This window comes from Rhinolophus ferrumequinum, chromosome 3 (genome assembly GCF_004115265.2).
Source record: "Rhinolophus ferrumequinum isolate MPI-CBG mRhiFer1 chromosome 3, mRhiFer1_v1.p, whole genome shotgun sequence".
Lineage (NCBI taxonomy): Eukaryota > Metazoa > Chordata > Mammalia > Chiroptera > Rhinolophidae > Rhinolophus > Rhinolophus ferrumequinum.
Genome location: NC_046286.1, coordinates 2,033,682 through 2,052,303, shown reverse-complemented (window position 1 = coordinate 2,052,303; position 18,622 = coordinate 2,033,682). Strand labels below are relative to the sequence as shown.

Sequence of the window (18,622 nt, the reverse complement as noted above, 5' to 3'; positions counted from 1 at the left end):
AAAGAAGAAGTGAGGGGCGTGGAGAAGAGCACGACAAAAGAATAAAGATATCAGTGCAAGGGCATGCTGGTTTCCTTAATGCCTTTTGTTTCTGACAGTAGTGGAGGAGTTGGAAGTGGCTTTTTAAAAAAATTTCAGACAGGCATTTTCTAAAGGCAACTCCGGAGTGCGCGGAACTACAGAACTGTGGAAGGTCTTTCTTCCCGTTCCTTGCGCGTGCGCGCTGGCAACCAAGAAGGCGGGAGGCCGGGGTAGAGGGAAACCGGGAACCGGAAGTGAAGGCAGATTTCCCTCCTTCGTCGCTGCTGCTGCCGCCATACGCGTTCGCCTTGCTCAGGTATGGTTTGGCCTTTGGTACCATCCATTTCCATCTGCGTTTTGTTGAAGCCATCCTATCGCACGGGCTCCTGATACTCCTTCCACAGGCTATGGTCTGGTCGCTGGGGCCTAGTTGGGTCGTTATTTTCATCACCCTCATCCTTTTCGAGAGCAAAGAGCTCCTGGGGGGAGGTAGGGAAGCTGAAGTGGCCCGATACAAGATGGTGGCCTCGGCGCCATTGTGTTCCTTTTGCTCTTGGTTCCTCTCGTGGGCTCCTCGTTTACTGGAGGCCCTCCAGACGATGAGAGGCGGCGCTGGGCATCCTCTGGTCCTGGGCGTTTGCGGAGGGCGGGCCGTTTCTTATCTTCGTTTATTTTTGGGTCCCGTCGCGCCGCGGTGGGTATAGGAAGAGCCGGCTTACGGCCTAGTTGGACTTTTCTTACCTCGCCTTGCCCACCTCTGTTGGGAACGCTTTCCAAATGTTTTCGAGTCACGGCAGTGTGTGTGTTTGGAAAGCAGTCTAGCGAGGAGTAACGCAGTGGTGACGTGAGGCCATTGGGTGAATATTCCGTTAAAGCCGGAGCGATCTTCCAGTTAGTACTTTCTGAATACTTTTTAGCGACTGAGCCATTGCCCCTTCCCCGCCCCGCCATTAATTACGTAGAGTCTTTAAGCCCCAGAAGGAGGTTCTGAGGAGTGGGAGGCTGGCGAGCTGGGGGAGGTGAGGGGCAGCCACATGATGTTTTGATGTTGAGCGAGCGCTGCGCGGTGACGACCTTAATCTATCACCCTTGACTGATGGCTGCTGTTAGGGGTTGACACCTTGACATTATAGGGAAAGCACAGGTCTTCCTGTGAGGATGTTTCAGGACTTGTCTTCATCTTATTCTCCACTCCTGCAAATCATTGGTTATCTTCTGCTTGTCCTTACCTATACTTTGCCCTCACTACCGGTGCTTACATGTCAGAATTTATAAGCTGGTCTTTCCCTTCCCACTTTCTGGTTTCTCCTGCTCTAATGCTAATCTTGTTGGGAACCTGTGCCCTAACCACCGCCCTTGGAACCACTTTTCCCATGTCCTGTATTAACTTTGCTTTTATGTTTTGTGTTTTTTTTGTTACTTTTATTTGCAGGTGAAGGTTTCATAGTTTAGGGAAAGTGGGAAGGATGTGGGGATGGAAAGAGGTGGCGAAGGCTTTGCTCATGGCTGACAAGTCTTTTTCTGTTTTTTTTCTTTCTTAGCTCTTCTGTCAGAAATTAGTGTGTCTCCTGTTTCTCAAGCCCCCATTTTCCTTCCTTGTTTCCACTTATCCTGCTGAGCCCCCCAGATACCCCTCCCCTCCCCCCAGCCGGCCCAGTTATGGCAGAGAACGACGTGGACAATGAGCTCTTGGACTACGAAGATGATGAGGTGGAGACAGCAGCTGGGGGAGACGGGGCTGAGGCCCCTGCCAAGAAGGATGTCAAGGGCTCCTACGTCTCCATCCATAGCTCTGGCTTCCGTGACTTCCTGCTCAAGCCAGAGTTGCTCCGGGCCATCGTTGACTGTGGCTTTGAGCACCCATCAGAAGGTAAATTTTCTCTTGGGCTTAGAGTACTCATTAGGTGCTCTAAAGATACTAGAAACACGTGTGTTCATGGTTCTTCAGTGGCACAGATTTATGTTTCATATAGAGCAGCAAGTAAGGAAGTACCGGAAGTACCAAACATCATTTTAGTGAAAGAAGAAGTTTATATAGGCTGGTCTTTTATTCATGACAGCATGCAGGTGCTAGTGATCCAAAAGCAACAGGGAGGCCTGCCATTTGTGCTTTTCTCCTTGTCTGCTAGTGTTTAGTTTTATCACTTTGACTTGTGATTTTAAATTTCAGGAGAGGAGCTCGTTGTACCGTTAGCCCTCCTCTTCTGTGCCACGCCAGTTCTGGTCCCTGGAAACCTTTATTGCTGGTCTAAAGATGGCTGGCTTCTGGGTCAGGTACCAAGTCTTTCATTTCGTCCAAGATTGTAGGGTTATATGACCCAAAGCATGGCAGCCTAAGTAGGAGAAATGGCCTGTGGCAGGCACTCATATGTCATGGGTTGTTTAAGGTTAAGGAAAATAGGGACAGAGTCAGGAGCCAAATAACCTAATAACCAAGGTGAACTGTTGGTTATTAGGATTGGGGCGGGGGCTGGAGTTGGAGGAGGCTAAAGCGAGAAGAACTAGGAGGGCCTGAGACGAATTTGATTGACTGAGGGAGCAGCGAGGTAGAAAGGGTCTGGAAGTTGACAAGAACCATTTAAGAATTGGATGGTGAGAAATGGGTTTGGCACGGTGGAAAACCATGGAGGGGGCTTTATCTGGAGACGAAGCCTAATTTATTTTTTTTCCCTGCTTTTAGTCCAGCATGAGTGCATCCCGCAGGCCATCCTGGGAATGGATGTCCTCTGCCAGGCCAAGTCAGGCATGGGAAAGACAGCGGTGTTTGTGCTGGCCACGCTGCAGCAGCTGGAGCCAGTTACTGGGCAGGTACAGTTGGGGAGACTGCTGGGAGGGCATTGTGGGAGAAATGTGTGGGCGGGGTGCTTTTGTCTCGGCTACGTGACGCGTTCAGCACTGTGAGTGCTGGCTGCTAAGAGGACCTCTGTCACCCTTGGTCGAGGACCATGAGGAATATGTCATAGTAATCCTGGGGTTAATGATTTAGACCTCAGAATTGAAGTCCTTTATGATCTGCCGGGTGTGCTTTTGTGACAATCACTACCTCACAGGGGATAGTGAAGGCAGATACACTATCTGTTTCCATCTGTTTCCCCCCCAAGGTGTCTGTGCTGGTGATGTGTCACACTCGGGAATTGGCTTTTCAGATCAGCAAGGAGTATGAGCGCTTCTCTAAGTACATGCCCAATGTCAAGGTAAGCCAGGGTAAAGAGACCTGGGAGAGTCCGCGGGTGTGGGGAGTCGGAGACTTGTAGACCAGCCATCTTCGTGTCCCACAGATGTTAAACACCTACACATGGACCTCAGGGGTAATCGGCAGTAAGTTCCTGCAGACTTGTGTGTACGAGAGATGTACGTTCTAAGGCTTATTTGGATTTGCATTATAACCTGACAGATGCTTGCTATGTTCTAATTTTGGAGAAGCTTTAGTTTGCTTTGCTTTTTAGCACATTGTGTAAATATCCTTTGATGGATTTCCCCTCCCTTGAAACTAGAAAGCAGTTTTTGGTGTTATTTAATTCTGAACTAAGTCCCAGATACTCAACAACTATTCCCCTAATGGTTTTAACGTGGAGTAATACATTTAGCCCGAATCAGTGACTTCATAGGGTTTGTGCAGAGGATTTTAAAACTCTGGGGTGAGTTAGGAAAACTTGGTGTTCCATGAACTTTTCTTTTTTTGAAATTTTATTGGGGAACATTGGGGAACTGTGTGTTTCTCCAGGCCCATGAGTTCCAAGTCATAGTCCTTCATTCTTGTTGTGGAGGGCGCATCTCACTGGCCCATGTGGGAATCGAACCCACAACCCTGTTGTTCAGAGCTCGGGCTCTAACAACTGAGCCATCCAGCCACCCCTCCATAAACTTTTTTGGTGGTACTTGACACTTCGGTGATTTCTTGCTCTTGTTCTTACAGTGAAGCCTGGCCTTAGAGTCATGGGAAGGAACATTGTTAGATTAAGTCAGAGAACTGAATGCCCAGATTAGCCATGTAACTTTGGGCAAGTCATTTTTGTTTCTTGGCTTCAGGGTTCCAGGCTATAATAATTTTAGATTAGATGATCTCTGATGTTCCTTTTAGCTCTGAAATGCTCTAAGAATTGGCTTAGATCAACTGAAAGGATGGGAACTGTGGGAAGATTGGAATCACTGCTTCATTGAGAGACACTTTTCTCCTGGTTGGCAGGTCGCTGTGTTTTTTGGTGGTCTGTCTATCAAGAAGGATGAAGAGGTGCTGAAGAAGAACTGCCCGCATATTGTCGTGGGGACCCCTGGCCGCATCCTGGCCCTGGCTCGAAATAAGAGCCTCAACCTCAAACACATTAAACACTTTATCTTGGATGAATGTGATAAGATGCTTGAACAGCTCGGTGAGTGGCCGCGCTGGGTGCGCCGGTGATCTGGGAGTTGCCTTTTGGAGCCAAATGATGTTTATTTCATATAGGAGCACTTTTGTGCCAGGACGACTCTTAAATCTATCACCCATGACTGATGGCTCTGCCTTCCCTGTTTGGTCTGCGTTATGCTTTGGAAGCAGCCTTGGTGCGCAGGGAGAAGGGTGTCCTGTTCTCCCTTCTGTGCTGGATGTTTCTTTGTCTTTGAGAGGAGGGTCTCTGCTGATGGCGGACATCAGTTACACCACTGCCCTTTCCTTATAGGGGTCTGTACTGGGTGTCACTGGGGGCACTAAACTGAAGGAGGAGATGGCCGCCCTCCTGCCGTCCTCAGCACAGCATAGAGGAGGAGAATTTGTAGCCGAATGCACCTCCAGGCTTCATTTCTAGGACTCATGGGGAGAGTGTGGCTGGGAGGTTGTGGCTTACTATTCGGGTGTGCTAGGTGGCATTAAGGACAATTTTCTGTAAGAACTCAACTTTGGTGAAGGACACAGCCCCAGGGACCAGTCATTCCAGATGATCTCGGGCTATTCTAGATGGCGAGCTGTAAGGTGGCCTCCAGGTAGGGATGTCATATTGGCCTGATTGGGCAGGAAAGTGACCCAGAGGAAGCATGGGACGGACTGGAACAGCCGGGGCGTGGGGAGAGACGTGGGGGGAGAAGGGCCCTGTGAAGCGTGTTTCAAAGGTCTTTGCCTCGGGCACCTCTGTAGTGGGCTTCATCCCCTTTCACAGCTGTGCGCTTTGGCGTTTCATTGTATTTCTTGCCTGATTAAAACACAGTTGGAATCTGATTCATTGCTCTTTCTATCGTATTATTACCATAGATGTGATTTCATGAAGGTTGGAGAAAATAGAGACCCGAGGCCAAATTTTTCCTTGAAATGACTCGTGCTTCCTCATTTACATCAGTCTTCGTCTCATTGGGAAGCCTGTTTCTGGTCTTTGCTCATGACATAGGCTTCTTTTGCCTTAGAGTTGTTTTCCTTTTCTTGTAGACATGCGTCGGGACGTGCAGGAAATATTCCGCATGACCCCCCACGAGAAGCAGGTCATGATGTTCAGTGCTACCTTGAGCAAAGTCATCCGCCCCGTGTGCCGCAAGTTCATGCAAGACGTAAATACCCTCTACCTTCTCTTCCTCCACTCCCCGCCCACTGCCTCCTCCCCTTCCGTGCCCGCTTCCTCCAGACTCCCTGGTCCTTCAAGCGCCAAGAAGGGGGCACGTGCCCATCTGGGAGTGACGACTCCTTGAAGACACACAGAGGCAGAGCCAGCTAGTGTTAGGGTCTGCGCGGGTGCCAGGGAAATTCCGGAAGACTTGGTCGGGTTAACGTGAGAGCGGGTAGTGTTCGACTTTTTTTTTTAATCGGCATTTTTGAACCTCTTCTCCCTTTTGGGGGAGGGCAGAATTTTTTGCCCTACTCCCCACCCATCGTCTCCTCCATATCCCCTACAGCCACGCACCCTCATGGTGGCATCAAGCATACAACTGGAGCCTTCTGTCCCCCCAAACTCATAACCTCCCGGTGGCAGGAGAGCGAGAGAGGGACAGACAGACGGCAGGGCATGTCCATAAGAAGAGCAAACAGCACAAATGAATCTGCTCCCTCCCCACCTCCAGGGGTGGGGGCCTTTGGCACCTCAGTCCCCGATCCCCTACTCCTTCCCACCCGCACCTCCTCGCACTCCTGGGACCTCGGTTGATGTGAGACGGCAGCAGAGAAGCACCGTGGCACGACGGGGGAATGCGGACGGCACTCGGCGGTGGATGGCGGCAGCGGAGGCCGCAGGAAACGTGACCAGGAAGCTGAGGACCAAACCAGCCTCTTTTTCCGTTCCCGGTTTTTTTCCTGAACCCAAGGCGTGCCGTGCTCCTCCTTTCCCCCCATATGTGTTGGGTGGGGAGGGGTGTCCTGAATGGGGTGATAGATTTTTTTCTTTTTAATACTCGGGAGAGGGGTATAGGAAAGATAAAAGTGAGGAGCTCCACTTGGGTGTAACCAGGTGGGTGTTAGGGTTTGGGGCTAGGTGGGCCCATTGTACAAGCGGTGGAGCGTGTTGTTTACCTCCCTGCTCTGCTTTCATGGGCTGATAACCCCTAGCTGTATTTGGGGCTACAGTTAGATTGGAAGGAGGCCGTGGAACTCCTTTTTGGAAAGCCCGCCTTCCGCGATCGGCTTCCGGCTGTCTCCCGTGGCACACACGTCCTTTCTCGAAATCCTGGAGCCTGGGTCTTGAGGTTCACTGTGTTCCCAAGTTAGTGAAGAGTGCTCGGAGACTGGGCTCTGGAGTTGGGCCTCGTGTCAGCGTCTGTCTCTTTACGCTGCCTTCCTCCCCTTCAAGGGTCGTGTGTTTTGGTTTTTAAAAAAAGACAAAAGCATATCTGCAATTCTGCATTTCTTACCACCTTCCATGTAACACTGTAGATGGTTTGATTGTTAGTTCAGAGACCAGTCTCATGTAAACTTACTTCCTTGTGGTGAAGGGCAAGTTGTTACTCATGTTGAGTAGTTTTTGCTTCTCATAGCATTTTGATTATGCACGTAGTAGCATTCCCTTCTTAACGTGGGTAAGACCCTTGTGGTTGAGAGAATTCTGAATGGAGCAGCCCTTGTCCCCTCTCCCATATTCTTACACCCACTCTGACGGAGTTACTCGGACCTCGAGTCAGTATTTCCAGTCATTTCCCAGGTGTTTGGCTCATACTCTCTCTTTGAGAACTTTCTCCCATTGTTTTTTTCCGTCACCACCTCCATTTGAGGCATGGCGTCCTGCCATTGGGTGGTTTCACTGCTCCTTTTCCTCCCTCAAAGTTCCTTTCCCGTGACCATTTTCAGTTGGGCAGTCTTAGAACTCCACTGATAGGAAGGAAATTAGATCTAATGTGGAAGAGATCATATTAAAATGTGGGTGTTTTGGGGGGTGCGGTGAAGTTTTCAATCTTCTTTCTCCTCCCCATCCCCCCATGGGGTGTATTGGAGATCAACTTCCTCCACCCCCCCCAGGTTTAACCCCCCCACTCTGCCCTCCTCCCGTCCCCCATCCCTCCCCCCTCCCCCCCAGCCAATGGAGATCTTCGTGGATGATGAGACGAAGCTGACGCTGCATGGGTTGCAGCAGTACTACGTGAAACTGAAGGACAACGAGAAGAACCGGAAGCTCTTTGACCTTCTGGATGTCCTTGAGTTCAACCAGGTCAGTTGTTCAGGGTCCAGCGGAGGGTTGAACATGTCTCCAGTATAGCAGAAACCTGTATTTACTGCCCTGTTATTAAGGGAACCACAGCCGTGATGTGAGAGAATGGTGGAGACACGCTTCAGTGAGATTGTTAAAATAATGTAAATGTCTTACAGCTGAGAATGAGCAAGGTGGGAATTGCTTTTCTGTTCCATCATTGGCAGACAGGTACTCGATAAGTGAAAACTTCAGCACGTAAAATAAACCTCAAAGAAACAAAATCTTTAAAGGGTTTTGATAAAGTTGTAAAAGTCCTGAAATATCTTGATCCTGTTAGGTTCTTAAATTTGTTTCTTGTGCTATTTACTGAGGAGAAGCGTTCCATCACTTTACCCTGTTATGTGGTTCATTTGCACTAAAAACTGCTTTGTAGAATTAGGGTCAAGTAATTTAGAGCAGAAGAGGAAAAATATGACAGGGACTAAGGAATTCCTTTAGAAGAGTGTAATTACTGAAAACTCACAACCTCTCACCTACATGGACACCCCCCAACACACACCCCACACGTGCGCACATGCACCCTTGCACATACATGCTCTCACATGCACGCACACGCTTCTCACGCCCACGCCCACGCCCAGGTGGTGATCTTTGTGAAGTCCGTGCAGCGCTGCATCGCCCTGGCGCAGCTCCTGGTGGAGCAGAACTTCCCGGCTATCGCCATCCACCGCGGGATGCCCCAGGAGGAGCGGTGAGCTGGGGAGGGGCTGTTCCGTGTCTTTGGGAGGAAAGGAGACCATTGAGAGGAGAGACTCGCAACATTTTTCTAATTTCCTTTCTCACAAAGGCTTTCTCGGTATCAGCAGTTTAAAGATTTTCAACGGCGGATTCTTGTGGCCACCAACCTGTTTGGCCGAGGCATGGACATTGAGCGGGTCAACATCGCCTTCAACTACGACATGCCCGAGGATTCCGACACCTACCTGCACCGGGTAGGCCCAGTGGGAAACACCCGCGTGTCCCGTGCCTTCCACCCTCATCCCTCCTTTCGGGGGTCTCCATCTTTGGGGTCTTCTAGTCCTTCCCTCTGTCGTCCTCCAGGTGGCCAGAGCAGGCCGGTTTGGCACCAAGGGTTTGGCCATCACGTTTGTGTCAGACGAGAACGATGCCAAGATCCTGAATGACGTGCAGGACCGCTTTGAGGTCAATATTAGCGAGCTGCCCGAGGAAATCGACATCTCCTCCTACAGTGAGTGCCTTAACTCCCCACTCGCCTCGCCGTCCCCTTGTTCCTCACTGTTTTCCTGACGTCCTGTCACGTATGTGAAGGCTCTAGTAGACAGTGGACACCTGGCCAGGTCTCACCCCCGGGGCTCGACGCTGTTGTGATGTTTAGTTGACTTCTATACGGGGTCTCTTGTCAGAATACTTCCCTTTCTGCACCTCCAGGTCTGTGCTTTGGACCCTCTCACGACACAAACATCTGTACTGAAGGGGCGTGGGTGTTTGTGCCATCCTCACCTTTGCTTTTTCATGTCTTATTCTAACTGTGCCGTGTTTTCTCCTCAGTTGAACAGACACGGTAGAGGACTCATCCCCCATTCTGGAATGTGACAGTCTGTCCCTCTTCAGGAGATGACACCAGGTGTGGGGGTGAAGGAGACACTACTGCCACCTCCCCGGACAGCCCCCACTCCCACCCCCACAAGCCCCTCTTTTGCATCACCACTTCTAAACCCCCATTTCCTGATTTGTCAGAACTTTTTTTTTAACAAAACTAAAAAACACATGTGTCTGTGGTGTCTGTAAACGCTCCTTCCCTTTATTGGACTTGGGGTGAGTTTACTTTGGGGTGTGGTCTGGGGTGTATTCCTGTAAGGACTTACACCTTGCTGGGGGGCGGAGGTCGGGGAGGGGTCAAAGTGGGGATGTGGCTAAAAACACTAGAGGTCACTGCTTCCCAATTTCTGGCCCTTTGTGGAGGCGTGTCCTGTTCTCCGTAGTGGCCTGGGAGAGGCCGGTCATGACCGCAGGGCTCAGGCCGGGCAGTGCGCAGTGTTTCCAGTGTTGGAGAGGAAGTGAGGACGGGGAGGCTTAGGTGTCTCCTCCCAGGCTCTCGCGGTGTCTCCTCATCTGTTCCTTCAGCTTTTGGATCTTGAGCACCAGGGCCTGGGCTTCCCAGGCCCCTTCTTGCCCCTCGAGCAGGGCCTGGTACAGCTCCAGCTGCTGCTCCAGCAACTCCTCCGCTTGTGCCAGCTCAGCTGTGCGGCTGGGCTGCGGGCCCTGGGGGCGAGGGTGAGGGGGCGCGCCATCAGCCAGGGCCTGGGCTGGGGTCCGCTGGAAGTTGGCAGTTCTGCTGTTCCTGTTTTGTACCCCTTTAGTCTGAAGTCATCTACTGCAAATACAAGGCACTTCCTGTCTTAGGCCTAGGCCTCTAGGGGGGCAGTTAGGGGTCACTGGTTGAGGAGCTGTAAGCGCACCCGTACAAGGAAATGGAGTCACGCGAAGGAGAGAACTGCCCCTCCCCCTCCCCCACTAATAATTAACTGTTAGATGAGGGGAAATTCCTGTTCAAGGACTTCGTGGACTACAGGAAGGGAGGGGTGCGGGAGGGCCCAGGTCTGGGGTGGAGGGGGTGGGGGTGGCAAGGTGCTGGGAAGCTGAGGGTTGGGACTAGGCGATAAACTCCGGCGGTCTGGATTGGTGTCTGCCGGCAGGTCTGGTGCAGGATGAGACGGGATTCCCCTGGACCCCAGGACAAATCTCCCCTCGTGCCCTCCACCCCCCTCTTGGTGCTACTTACCTTAGTGGGGGACCTCATCTTCCCACTGCCTGTGGAGCTGCTCGGCTCATCTGCGTTCGCTTTAGGGCTCTGGGAGCAGCACGTCCGGGAGCCCTGGGGAGCCAGGGACCAGGAAGGCAGGAGGCGGTGGCGGCTGCAACATCGGGAGAACCAGGGCAGAGGGAGGGCCATGGCGGGGAGGCAGGGAGGCGAGTGAGCTGCCCAACCACCGGGAGCTGGCTTCTACCCGGCCTGGCCTCGCTTCAGTGCCTGGCCCGGCCCCTGCCCCCACCTACCTCCCAGGCTGGTGCTAGACCTAATGTGGAAACTACCTGCCAGGTTAGGCAGAACTGCTGAAGAACCCTGGTGCCTAACCTACCACGTCTTACCTGTTTCTTAGCACTGTCTTTTCTTACTCTGTTCTGCAAGGTGAGAATTACATCACTGGTCTTTCTGACGAGGAAACTGGCTTAGAGGGTATTCAGCACTCACTCACCTGGCAAGTGTCTGTGCGGCCTGCTCTGCGCCTCCACAGCTGGAGGGTTCACACTCAGTCTACTTGACTTGAAAGTTCCAACCCACTGACCTGGCCCAAGTGTTGATTTCCCCTTTATTTTCCTTTCCTCTTGCTGGCCCAGAATGACCTTGTGCATGGCTTGTAGGGCTTTGCCGCCTTTGGCAGGTCTCGGCACCATTGAATCTTTTGTACCCTTGGCTCCAGACGGCATGCCACCGGTACAGCTTTCAAGCTGTGTTGAGCCAGTGAGCCCTCCCTCCAGATCTGCACTAGAACAAAGGCTTTGTCCGTACTGCGTGCGTGCGTGCGTGCGTGCGTGCGTGTGTCTCTTGGGCTTCCTGCAGTGTGCTGCAATGTTATCTTGTGACCGGAGGGCACACCACACCCCTATGGGCAGAGATGGCTCAGAAGGAATGGATGCTCCTGGTTCTGGTCATCTGGGAAAAGGTAGGTCCTCAGCAAAACAAGATTGCTGGAGAGTGGACAGCTGCAAACCAGCTCACTATCTTTAGGACATCATGCTGAATTCGGAAGCGAGGTGGTGTTGGCCATGGTGTAGGGGTCCGGAGTGGGGAGGGGAGGTGCCTTCCTGAGGTCAGTAGCTCAAACTGGGCTGAAGCTCCTTTAGGTGAGGCCACGGACCTCATAATCTCCATTAGCTGACATGTTCCCACTTTTTGGTGGAAAAAGAACCATGAACCTCTGTAAAATTTGGGGGAGAAGCTTTCATGACTCTTAGGGTTATGCATGATTCATATTTGAATTGCAATGTATGCATGACAAAGTCAATTATTAGAACACAGAGGCTCAAACTACTGTTGGTAGTGATGGGAAACTATCCAACATAAGGTTAACCCACAAAAAAATTAACATTGAAACTAACCACATTTATAAATTAAAAGCAAGATTGGCATCTATTAAATAACAAATGAAACCTGTAAGACAACTAAATGATGCTCTACCTAAAAAAGTATTCTTCCTGAAAACTAGACATTTCAGCCATCTGAGCATTTCAGGATGTTGAGCTCTAAAATGGAATAACCTCCGATAATTTACAGCAAATAGTCCTAAACCATAAGTGAAAAGAGTGGATTTTGGCTTTGCTCCTCTGTGAGAACTAAAGAAAGGGCTGGTATGTGCGTCAGTTCAAATCCATTGGATGAGCTGTGGGTCTCAGAGTCATGGAAACGAAGGAATAAAGATAAATATATGTAAACTAGATTACCTAATTTTATGTTATTCCTGAGTCTCTAATAGAGTCTTAAATGAGAGTTCTGGCCTCATCGCTGCAGGAGAGGCCTGTCTTTGGCCAGGGACAAGCAGGGGATTATGGGAAATAACCACAAGGTCCAGGGGGCTGTAGACCTCCCTGAGGCCAGTGTGTGCTGATGGTACGTTCAATATTGCACCCTGCCCAGCAGATTGGCAGGACTGGTGTGACTGACATGAATCCTTTGTACCCTTCTGTGAAACTTGTGCAGATGGTTCCTCAGGAATATTCAAGTCCACCCGTTACATTAATGTGAGGGCTTAATCAGTGTCAGAGACCTGCTGGGCACTTATTCTTGTCACAGTTGACCTTCATCGTAACCTTTCAAGAAAGCGTTCTCATTTCACTTTTTTTTTTTTTTTTTAACGTGTGGATGTCCAGTTGTTAAGCACCATTTGTTGAAAATACTATCATTTCTTTACTATATGGCCTTTGCTTCCTTGTCAGAAATCAGTTGACTATGTGGGTCTATTTCGGGGTTCTCTATTCTCTTCTAAACTATTTGTCAATTCTTTCATCAATTCCACACTGTTTTGGTTGTTGTAGCTTTATAGTAAGTCTCGAAGTCAGGTAATGTCAGTCCTCTGACACTGTTCTCAGTGTGCCTGCTATTCTGACTCTTGCCTCCCCATATAAACTTTAAATCAGTTTGTGAATATCCACAAAATAACTTGCTGGGATTTTCATTGGGATTATGTTGAATCTATAGATCAAGTTGGGAAGAACTGATATCTTTACAATATAGAAGCTTCCTATCCATGAACTTGGAATATCTCTTTGTTTAGTTGTTTAATTTCTTTCATTAGAGTTTTATAGTCTCCCTCATAGATCTTGTACATATTTTTGTTAGATTTATACCTAAGTATTTATTTTTTGGGAGGCGTGCTAATATAAATGGCATTGTTTTTTTAATTTCAACTTCCATTTGTTCATTGCTGGTATATAGGAAAATGATTGACTTTTGTATATTAACCTTGTATCCTGCAACCTTGCTGTAATATGGTTGGCTTGTTAGTTGTTAGTTCCAGGAGGTTTTTGGTTGTTGTTGATTCTTTGGATTTTCTACATAGATGATCATGTCATCTGCCAACAAAGGCAGTTTTATTTCTTCCTTCACAATCTGTATGCCTTTTATTTCCTTTTTTTTTTTTTTTTACATGTGGATGTCCAGTTGTTCAGCACCATTTGTTGAAAATACTGTCATTTCTCCACTGTATGGCCTTTGCTTCCTTGCCAAAAAATCAGTTGACTATGTGGGTCTATTTCTGGGTTTTCTATTCTCTTCTAATCTATTTGTCTATTCTTTCACCAATACCACACTGTCTCGGTTACTGTAGCTTTATAGTAAGTCTTGAAGTCACAGAGTGTCAGTCCTTACTGCGTTAGCTAGGACTTGTGTTGAAGAGAAGTGGTGAGTCGTATTCCTGATCTTGGCAGGAAAGCTTCTAGTTTCTCACTTTTGACTGTGATGTTAGTTGTGGGTTTTATTGTTGTTGTTGTTGTTGTTTTGGTATATGTTCTTTATCAAGTTGAGAAATTCCTCTATTCCTAATTTGCTAAGAGTATTTAATCATGAGTAGATGTTGGATTTTATCAAATACTTTTTCTGCGTCTCTTGATATGAATATGTGATTTTTCTTTTTAGCCTGTTGATGTGACAGATTATATTGATTTTCAAATGTTGAATTAGCCTTGCATACCTGGAATAAATCCCACTTGGTTGTGGTGGATAGTTTATTTTACACATTGTGGATTTGATTTGCTAATATTTTGTTGAGGATTTTTGCATCTATGTTCATGAGAAATATTGGTCTGTAATTTTCTTGTAATGTCTTTGTCTTGTTTTGGTATTAGGTATTATTTGGTATGCTGGCCTCACAGAATGAATTAGGAACTGTTTCCTCTCCTATCTTCTGGAAGAGATTATAGAGAATTGGTATAATTTCTTCTATAAATGTTTGTAAGATTTACCAGTGAACCCATCTGGGCCTGGTGCTTTCTGTTGTGGAATGTTTCTAATTATTGATTCAATTTCTTTTACAAATATAAGTCTATTTGGGTTGTCTATATCATTTCACTTTTTAAAATTACTTGTTGAACAATATTAGCTGTGTGGAAGAGTTGTAAAGCTAGAATACAGAGTTCCCATATACCCTTCACTGAGCTTCCCTTAATGTTAACATTGAACAAAATCATGTTAAGACTCAGAAACTAAGCAGTTAGCAGTGGTACAATACTATTAGCTAAACTATAGACTTTATTTGGATTTCACCAGTTTTTCAACTAATGTTCTTTTCCTGTTCCAGGATCAAATCCAGGGTACCTTAATGGACTAAGCTGTCATTTCTTCTTAGTCTCCTCTGATCTGTTGAATTTTTTAGTCTTTACCTGTTTTCATGACCTTGAAAATTTTGAAGAGTACTGAACAGATAATTTGTAGAATATCATCTATTTTGGATTTGTTTGATGTTTTGTCATGATTCGATTGGGGTTAAGAGTTTTGGGAAAGAATACCATAGAGGTGAAGTCCCCTTCTTAGCACATCGTATCAGGGGGTACATGATATCAACATGACCCTTATCACTTGATGTAGGTTATGTCTGCCAAGTCTCTCCACTGTAAAAGTACATTGACCTTTGAACAATGCGGGGTTAGGGGCACCAATCCTCTGCACAGTCGAAAATCTGTGTATAACTTGGCTCCCCCAAAACTTAAGTAGTAGTAGGCTACTTAGACCAGACATCTTACCAATAACAAATAATCGATTAACAGTTTATATATGTATTATATACTGTACTTTTACAATAAAGTAAGCTAGAGAGAAGAAGACGTTATTAAGAAAATCATAAGGAAGAGAATTCCTTGTTCGGTGCAGCTTTCGTACCCAACACTCGCTGGCCAGTACATTTACAACAATGTACATATTTATTTAAAAATCCGCGCGCAGTTCAAACCCATGTTGTTCAAGGGTCAGCTGTAGTAACTACAGTTAGTAGTGATTTTTCCTTTTCATAGTCTGTTTTTTGGAAGTAAGTCGCCAAGTCTAGCATTCATTACGTGGAAATTGTCTGTAAGGAAGATTTGTCCCTTCTTCCTCTTTAAAAATTTTCAGTCATTTATGTAATTCAGTATGGACACATGCTGTTTGGGGTTATGATCTAATTGTCATTTTTTTTTTGCCCACATTGCTCCAGCTTTGTCCGTTCCTGTGTCCCCTTTGGGGAGGGGCCCTTCTTTCTGGTATTACAAGATGTTCCTGGCTCATCTTGTATTTTTTTTTCTGTCTCAGCCCTAGAATCAGCTATTTTTCTAAGGAGCCTGGTTCCTTTTATTGGAAAATGATACTTAGAGACCAAGAGCTGGGCCCTGGTGCTCGTTTCACTTTTCCAAAGAGGACACAGATTCCAGAGCTGCCTACATTCAGAGAGGTGAGCCGGTGCCTCGCTCAGCACCACGTGGGAGCTTGTTTGCTGTGGCCCCAGTGCCCAGCACACAACAGCAGTGTCCACACGTGCCTTTATTTCTTCAAGTCTTTTCAATCTGCAGGGTTTAGACATTAATAATTTTCCCTAATACTTGGAAATTTTCCCAAAAGAAAAATTTCAAGTTTCAGTAACAAGTTTCACTCAGAAAGTTGACCTGAATAGGCAAGAGGCAAAAGGAGAGGGCGGAATCACTTACGTTTTCCTTTCATGTGGAATATTTCTGTTCCTGCTGCTCTTTGCACGTCCCTGGGCCTGAGGGACGGACGGCTCCCTTGCACTACGAGAGGAAAATGATGGTGTGGAAACCTCTTCCACCATCACCTCCCCACCTTCAGCTTCTCTTCTGTGCCCCTTCTCCCTCCCCAAGCCCTTGTTCCTCCAACCTCAGCCATAATCTAGCCTCTCACTTAGAGCTGGTTGCTGAGTGGGGAGTGAGCCCTTCCTACCACTGGAGGGCAGAAGAGAGAGGCCGGAGCCTGGGGCTGTGGGAGAAGGTACAGCAGGAATGAAGGAGTTAGAGCCGGAAAGACTTCTGAATGAGGGTGAGGTGTAAGGATCAGAGAGTGACTGAGGACATTCCGGCACCTCAATTTAGGACGGAAGGGCGGGGCCTCGGACACAGACAGAAAGCACGGCAGGGTCTGGATGAGATCCACCCTCACCCTCACCCCTGTGCTCTGATGACAACTCACCTCAGGTCACGCTGAGGGCGCCCTTCAGGCCCAGTTCTCCACCAGGCAGGCGTATCTTAGCTCCTCTGTGGGGAGGGACCCCACAGCTGTCCAGCACATATGTGTCCCCTGTAGGTTCCCCTGAGTCCTGAAGTCAGCAACTTTCTGTCTTGCAGGCCGGTCAGCATGGTGGCAGGTAAAGTGATAAAGGCTCGGCCTCAGGCCTCAGTGTGATGCCCTCAGTCCTGCTCGTCAGTCACCACCACCTTGGGGGACGCTGGATACGGGGGAGTCACAGCGGAGAGATAGCGTAGGCTTCCGTCTCTGCTTCCTCCCCCTCTCCTTGTCTCCCTCCACACAGCAGTGCCTTCTCCCTCCCCCAGGTCCAGGACTTCCAAAATCTGGAGCAGGAAGGAGAGGCCACGGCTCATAACTCGCAGCTGTAAGTCTGCCCGTAAGTGTGCCCACCTCCATGCCCACTGCAGTTTTATTGCCCACCTGCCTGGTGCAGAGCCCTGGGCACGTGCAGAGGGTGGTCCAGGAGTGGCCTTCCTTCAAACATCTGCACAGCTCAGTTTCTCCGCTCCTTCAAGTCTGCTCAAGCATTTGACGAGGCCAATCCTGACCACTCTTTAGAAGTACCACCTCTCCCTGATGGTCTGCTGTGAATTATTTTTTTCTCTACATCTATCACTTTCTAACGTAGTGTGAAAGTTTCTTTTCCCAAAGATGGCCTCAACAATATCTCCTACCCCACATGCTCTTTTGCAATGTGGCTTCGCCATCCCCCATCTGGGTCGGGGCCTAATTCCCCGCCCCTTGGATCTGGGACTAGCTCTGATGACTAGAACATGAGTTCTGACATAAGATGCCTTGTGGCTTCTGACTTGTCCACTTGGAACACTCCCTCCTGGAATCCAGGTGCCCAGCCGGGAGCAGCCAAGCCAAGCAGAGAAGTGGGTGGAGGGTGACCCAGGCCACCGGTTCACGGCCCCAATGAGCTCCCAGCTGACAGCCGGCACCACTGGCTGCCCCTTCAGGGAGCCCCCTTGAATGTTCTGGATGAGTCGGGTCGTCCGGTGACTGCATCCCCAGCCCATGTCACAGCAGAAGAGCCCAGTCAGCCCACGGAGAGAGAGAGAATAAGAAGGTTGTTTTACGGTGGGATTGTTTGTTACCCAGCAACAGTAACAGGAACACATGCTGTATAATTTACTACTATTGTGTTCTCATGATTGTTTGACTTTCCTGTCAGATTGTAAGCATCAGGAGAGCAGGTGTTTTCTGTTTTGATTAGATGTTTACCAGGCCAAACATGAAGCCTGGCACAGCGGCACTCACTAAATCTGTGTGAATGAGTGAATAATTGCTATGACCAGTTTCCTTCAGGCTGAGTCTGAGACCGCAAGGGAGGGTATGTTGGTGTTTGGTTTTGGAGGTTGGTCTGCTTGGGCTGCTATAACCAAATACCAGAGACTGGGTGGCTTGAACCACAGAAGTGTATTTTCTCACAGCTCTGGAGGCCAGAAGTCCAAGATCAAAGTACCAGGAATTCGGTTTCTAGCTGAGGGCTTTCTTGGCTTGTAGACAGCTGTCTTCTTATTGTGTCTTCACATGGCCTCTCTCTCTCTCTCTCTCTCTCTCTCTCTCTCTCTCTCTACGTCTCTGTGGAGAGAAGGGTGGGTACATATCTTTGATGTCTCTTTCTCTTATAACCTGTCCTATCAGATCAGAGCCCCGTCCTATGACCTCATGTAACCTTAGTGATCTCCTTAAAGGCTTTGTTCCAAATACAGCCACATTGGGGGTTAGTACTTCAACATATGAATTTTGGGGGACACGACTCAGTCCATAAGAGTCCATGATGTGTGGTGTGGTACCTACCAACTGGTCTCCATCCCCTGAGCCCTTCATCCTGCACGATGCTCAGTGCCTCCCGCCTGGCCGCCCACTGCCGCTCGTGTCTTTTGGGCTGGGGCTCTGTGTTGTGGGGTCATGGGTAACTGGTGCTGGTCGCAGCCATGGCTCAGCTCCAGCACGTGGGGCTCCGGGGAACCCTGCCCGGGCTGGTGAACACCCCGTTCACTTAGGCTGCTATGACAACACCATAGACTGGCTTATAAGCAACAGGAGTTTTTTTCTCACAGTTCTGGAGGCTGAGAAGTGTTAAGATCACAGTGCCAGCAGTGTGTAGAGAGGGCCCTCCTTCTGGTTCACGGACACCATCTTCTGTGTCCTCACGTAGTAGAAGAGCGTAGGAGCTCGCTGATGTCTTTCATAAGGGCACTAATCCCATCCA

General features: G+C 48.6%; 2 protein-coding genes, 2 non-coding genes and 1 pseudogene across 6 annotated transcripts; 4 read left to right on the top strand and 1 right to left on the bottom strand.

Annotated features, from left to right (window-relative positions):
- Positions 1 to 211: 211 nt before the first annotated feature.
- Positions 212 to 9,399, top strand: DDX39B (DExD-box helicase 39B). Of its 3 annotated transcripts, none has more exons than XR_004422741.1 (11): positions 212 to 337; positions 1,563 to 1,891; positions 2,702 to 2,829; positions 3,123 to 3,215; positions 4,208 to 4,391; positions 5,417 to 5,535; positions 7,485 to 7,616; positions 8,240 to 8,349; positions 8,465 to 8,590; positions 8,700 to 8,847; positions 9,168 to 9,387. XR_004422741.1 is itself a non-coding variant. In XM_033103649.1 (11 exons), exons 2-11 carry the CDS (start codon positions 1,681 to 1,683, stop codon positions 9,182 to 9,184), a joined length of 1,287 nt encoding a protein of 428 aa, XP_032959540.1. In that variant the 5' UTR covers positions 213 to 337; positions 1,563 to 1,680; the 3' UTR covers positions 9,185 to 9,399. The 3 variants fall into 3 exon arrangements, 2 of the variants coding, with proteins under 2 accessions (XP_032959540.1, XP_032959541.1); XM_033103649.1 differs by having other exon boundaries at positions 213 to 337; positions 8,446 to 8,590; positions 9,168 to 9,399; XM_033103650.1 differs by lacking the exon at positions 212 to 337 and adding an exon at positions 894 to 912 and having other exon boundaries at positions 8,446 to 8,590; positions 9,168 to 9,399.
- LOC117020975 (small nucleolar RNA SNORD83) lies at positions 1,051 to 1,123 on the top strand. Its single transcript, XR_004422793.1, has one exon. It is a non-coding gene; the product is annotated as a small nucleolar RNA SNORD83 (small nucleolar RNA).
- On the top strand, positions 4,441 to 4,518 carry LOC117020907 (small nucleolar RNA SNORD83). The gene has a single exon (XR_004422742.1). It is a non-coding gene; the product is annotated as a small nucleolar RNA SNORD83 (small nucleolar RNA).
- A 1-nt stretch (position 9,400) lies between the features above and the next one.
- MCCD1 (mitochondrial coiled-coil domain 1) lies at positions 9,401 to 11,325 on the bottom strand. The gene is made up of 2 exons (XM_033103651.1): positions 10,402 to 11,325; positions 9,401 to 9,881 (listed from the first exon to the last, which is right to left on the bottom strand). Exons 1-2 carry the CDS (start codon positions 10,570 to 10,572, stop codon positions 9,693 to 9,695), a joined length of 360 nt encoding a protein of 119 aa, XP_032959542.1. The 5' UTR covers positions 10,573 to 11,325; the 3' UTR covers positions 9,401 to 9,692.
- Positions 11,297 to 18,622, top strand: part of LOC117018574 (nibrin-like) — a 27,045-nt pseudogene continuing 19,719 nt past the window's right edge.

Coding starts and splice junctions, on each gene's coding strand:
- DDX39B (XM_033103649.1), top strand. CDS start 1,681: ATGGCAGAGAACGACGTGGACAATGAGCTCTTGGACTACGAAGATGAT. Junction 1,892..2,701: donor CTTTGAGCACCCATCAGAAG/GTAAATTTTCTC, acceptor CCCTGCTTTTAG/TCCAGCATGAGTGCATCCCG. Junction 2,830..3,122: donor TGGAGCCAGTTACTGGGCAG/GTACAGTTGGGG, acceptor TTCCCCCCCAAG/GTGTCTGTGCTGGTGATGTG.
- MCCD1 (XM_033103651.1), bottom strand. CDS start 10,572: ATGGCCCTCCCTCTGCCCTGGTTCTCCCGATGTTGCAGCCGCCACCGC. Junction 9,882..10,401: donor AGATGAGGTCCCCCACTAAG/GTAAGTAGCACC, acceptor CCTCGCCCCCAG/GGCCCGCAGCCCAGCCGCAC.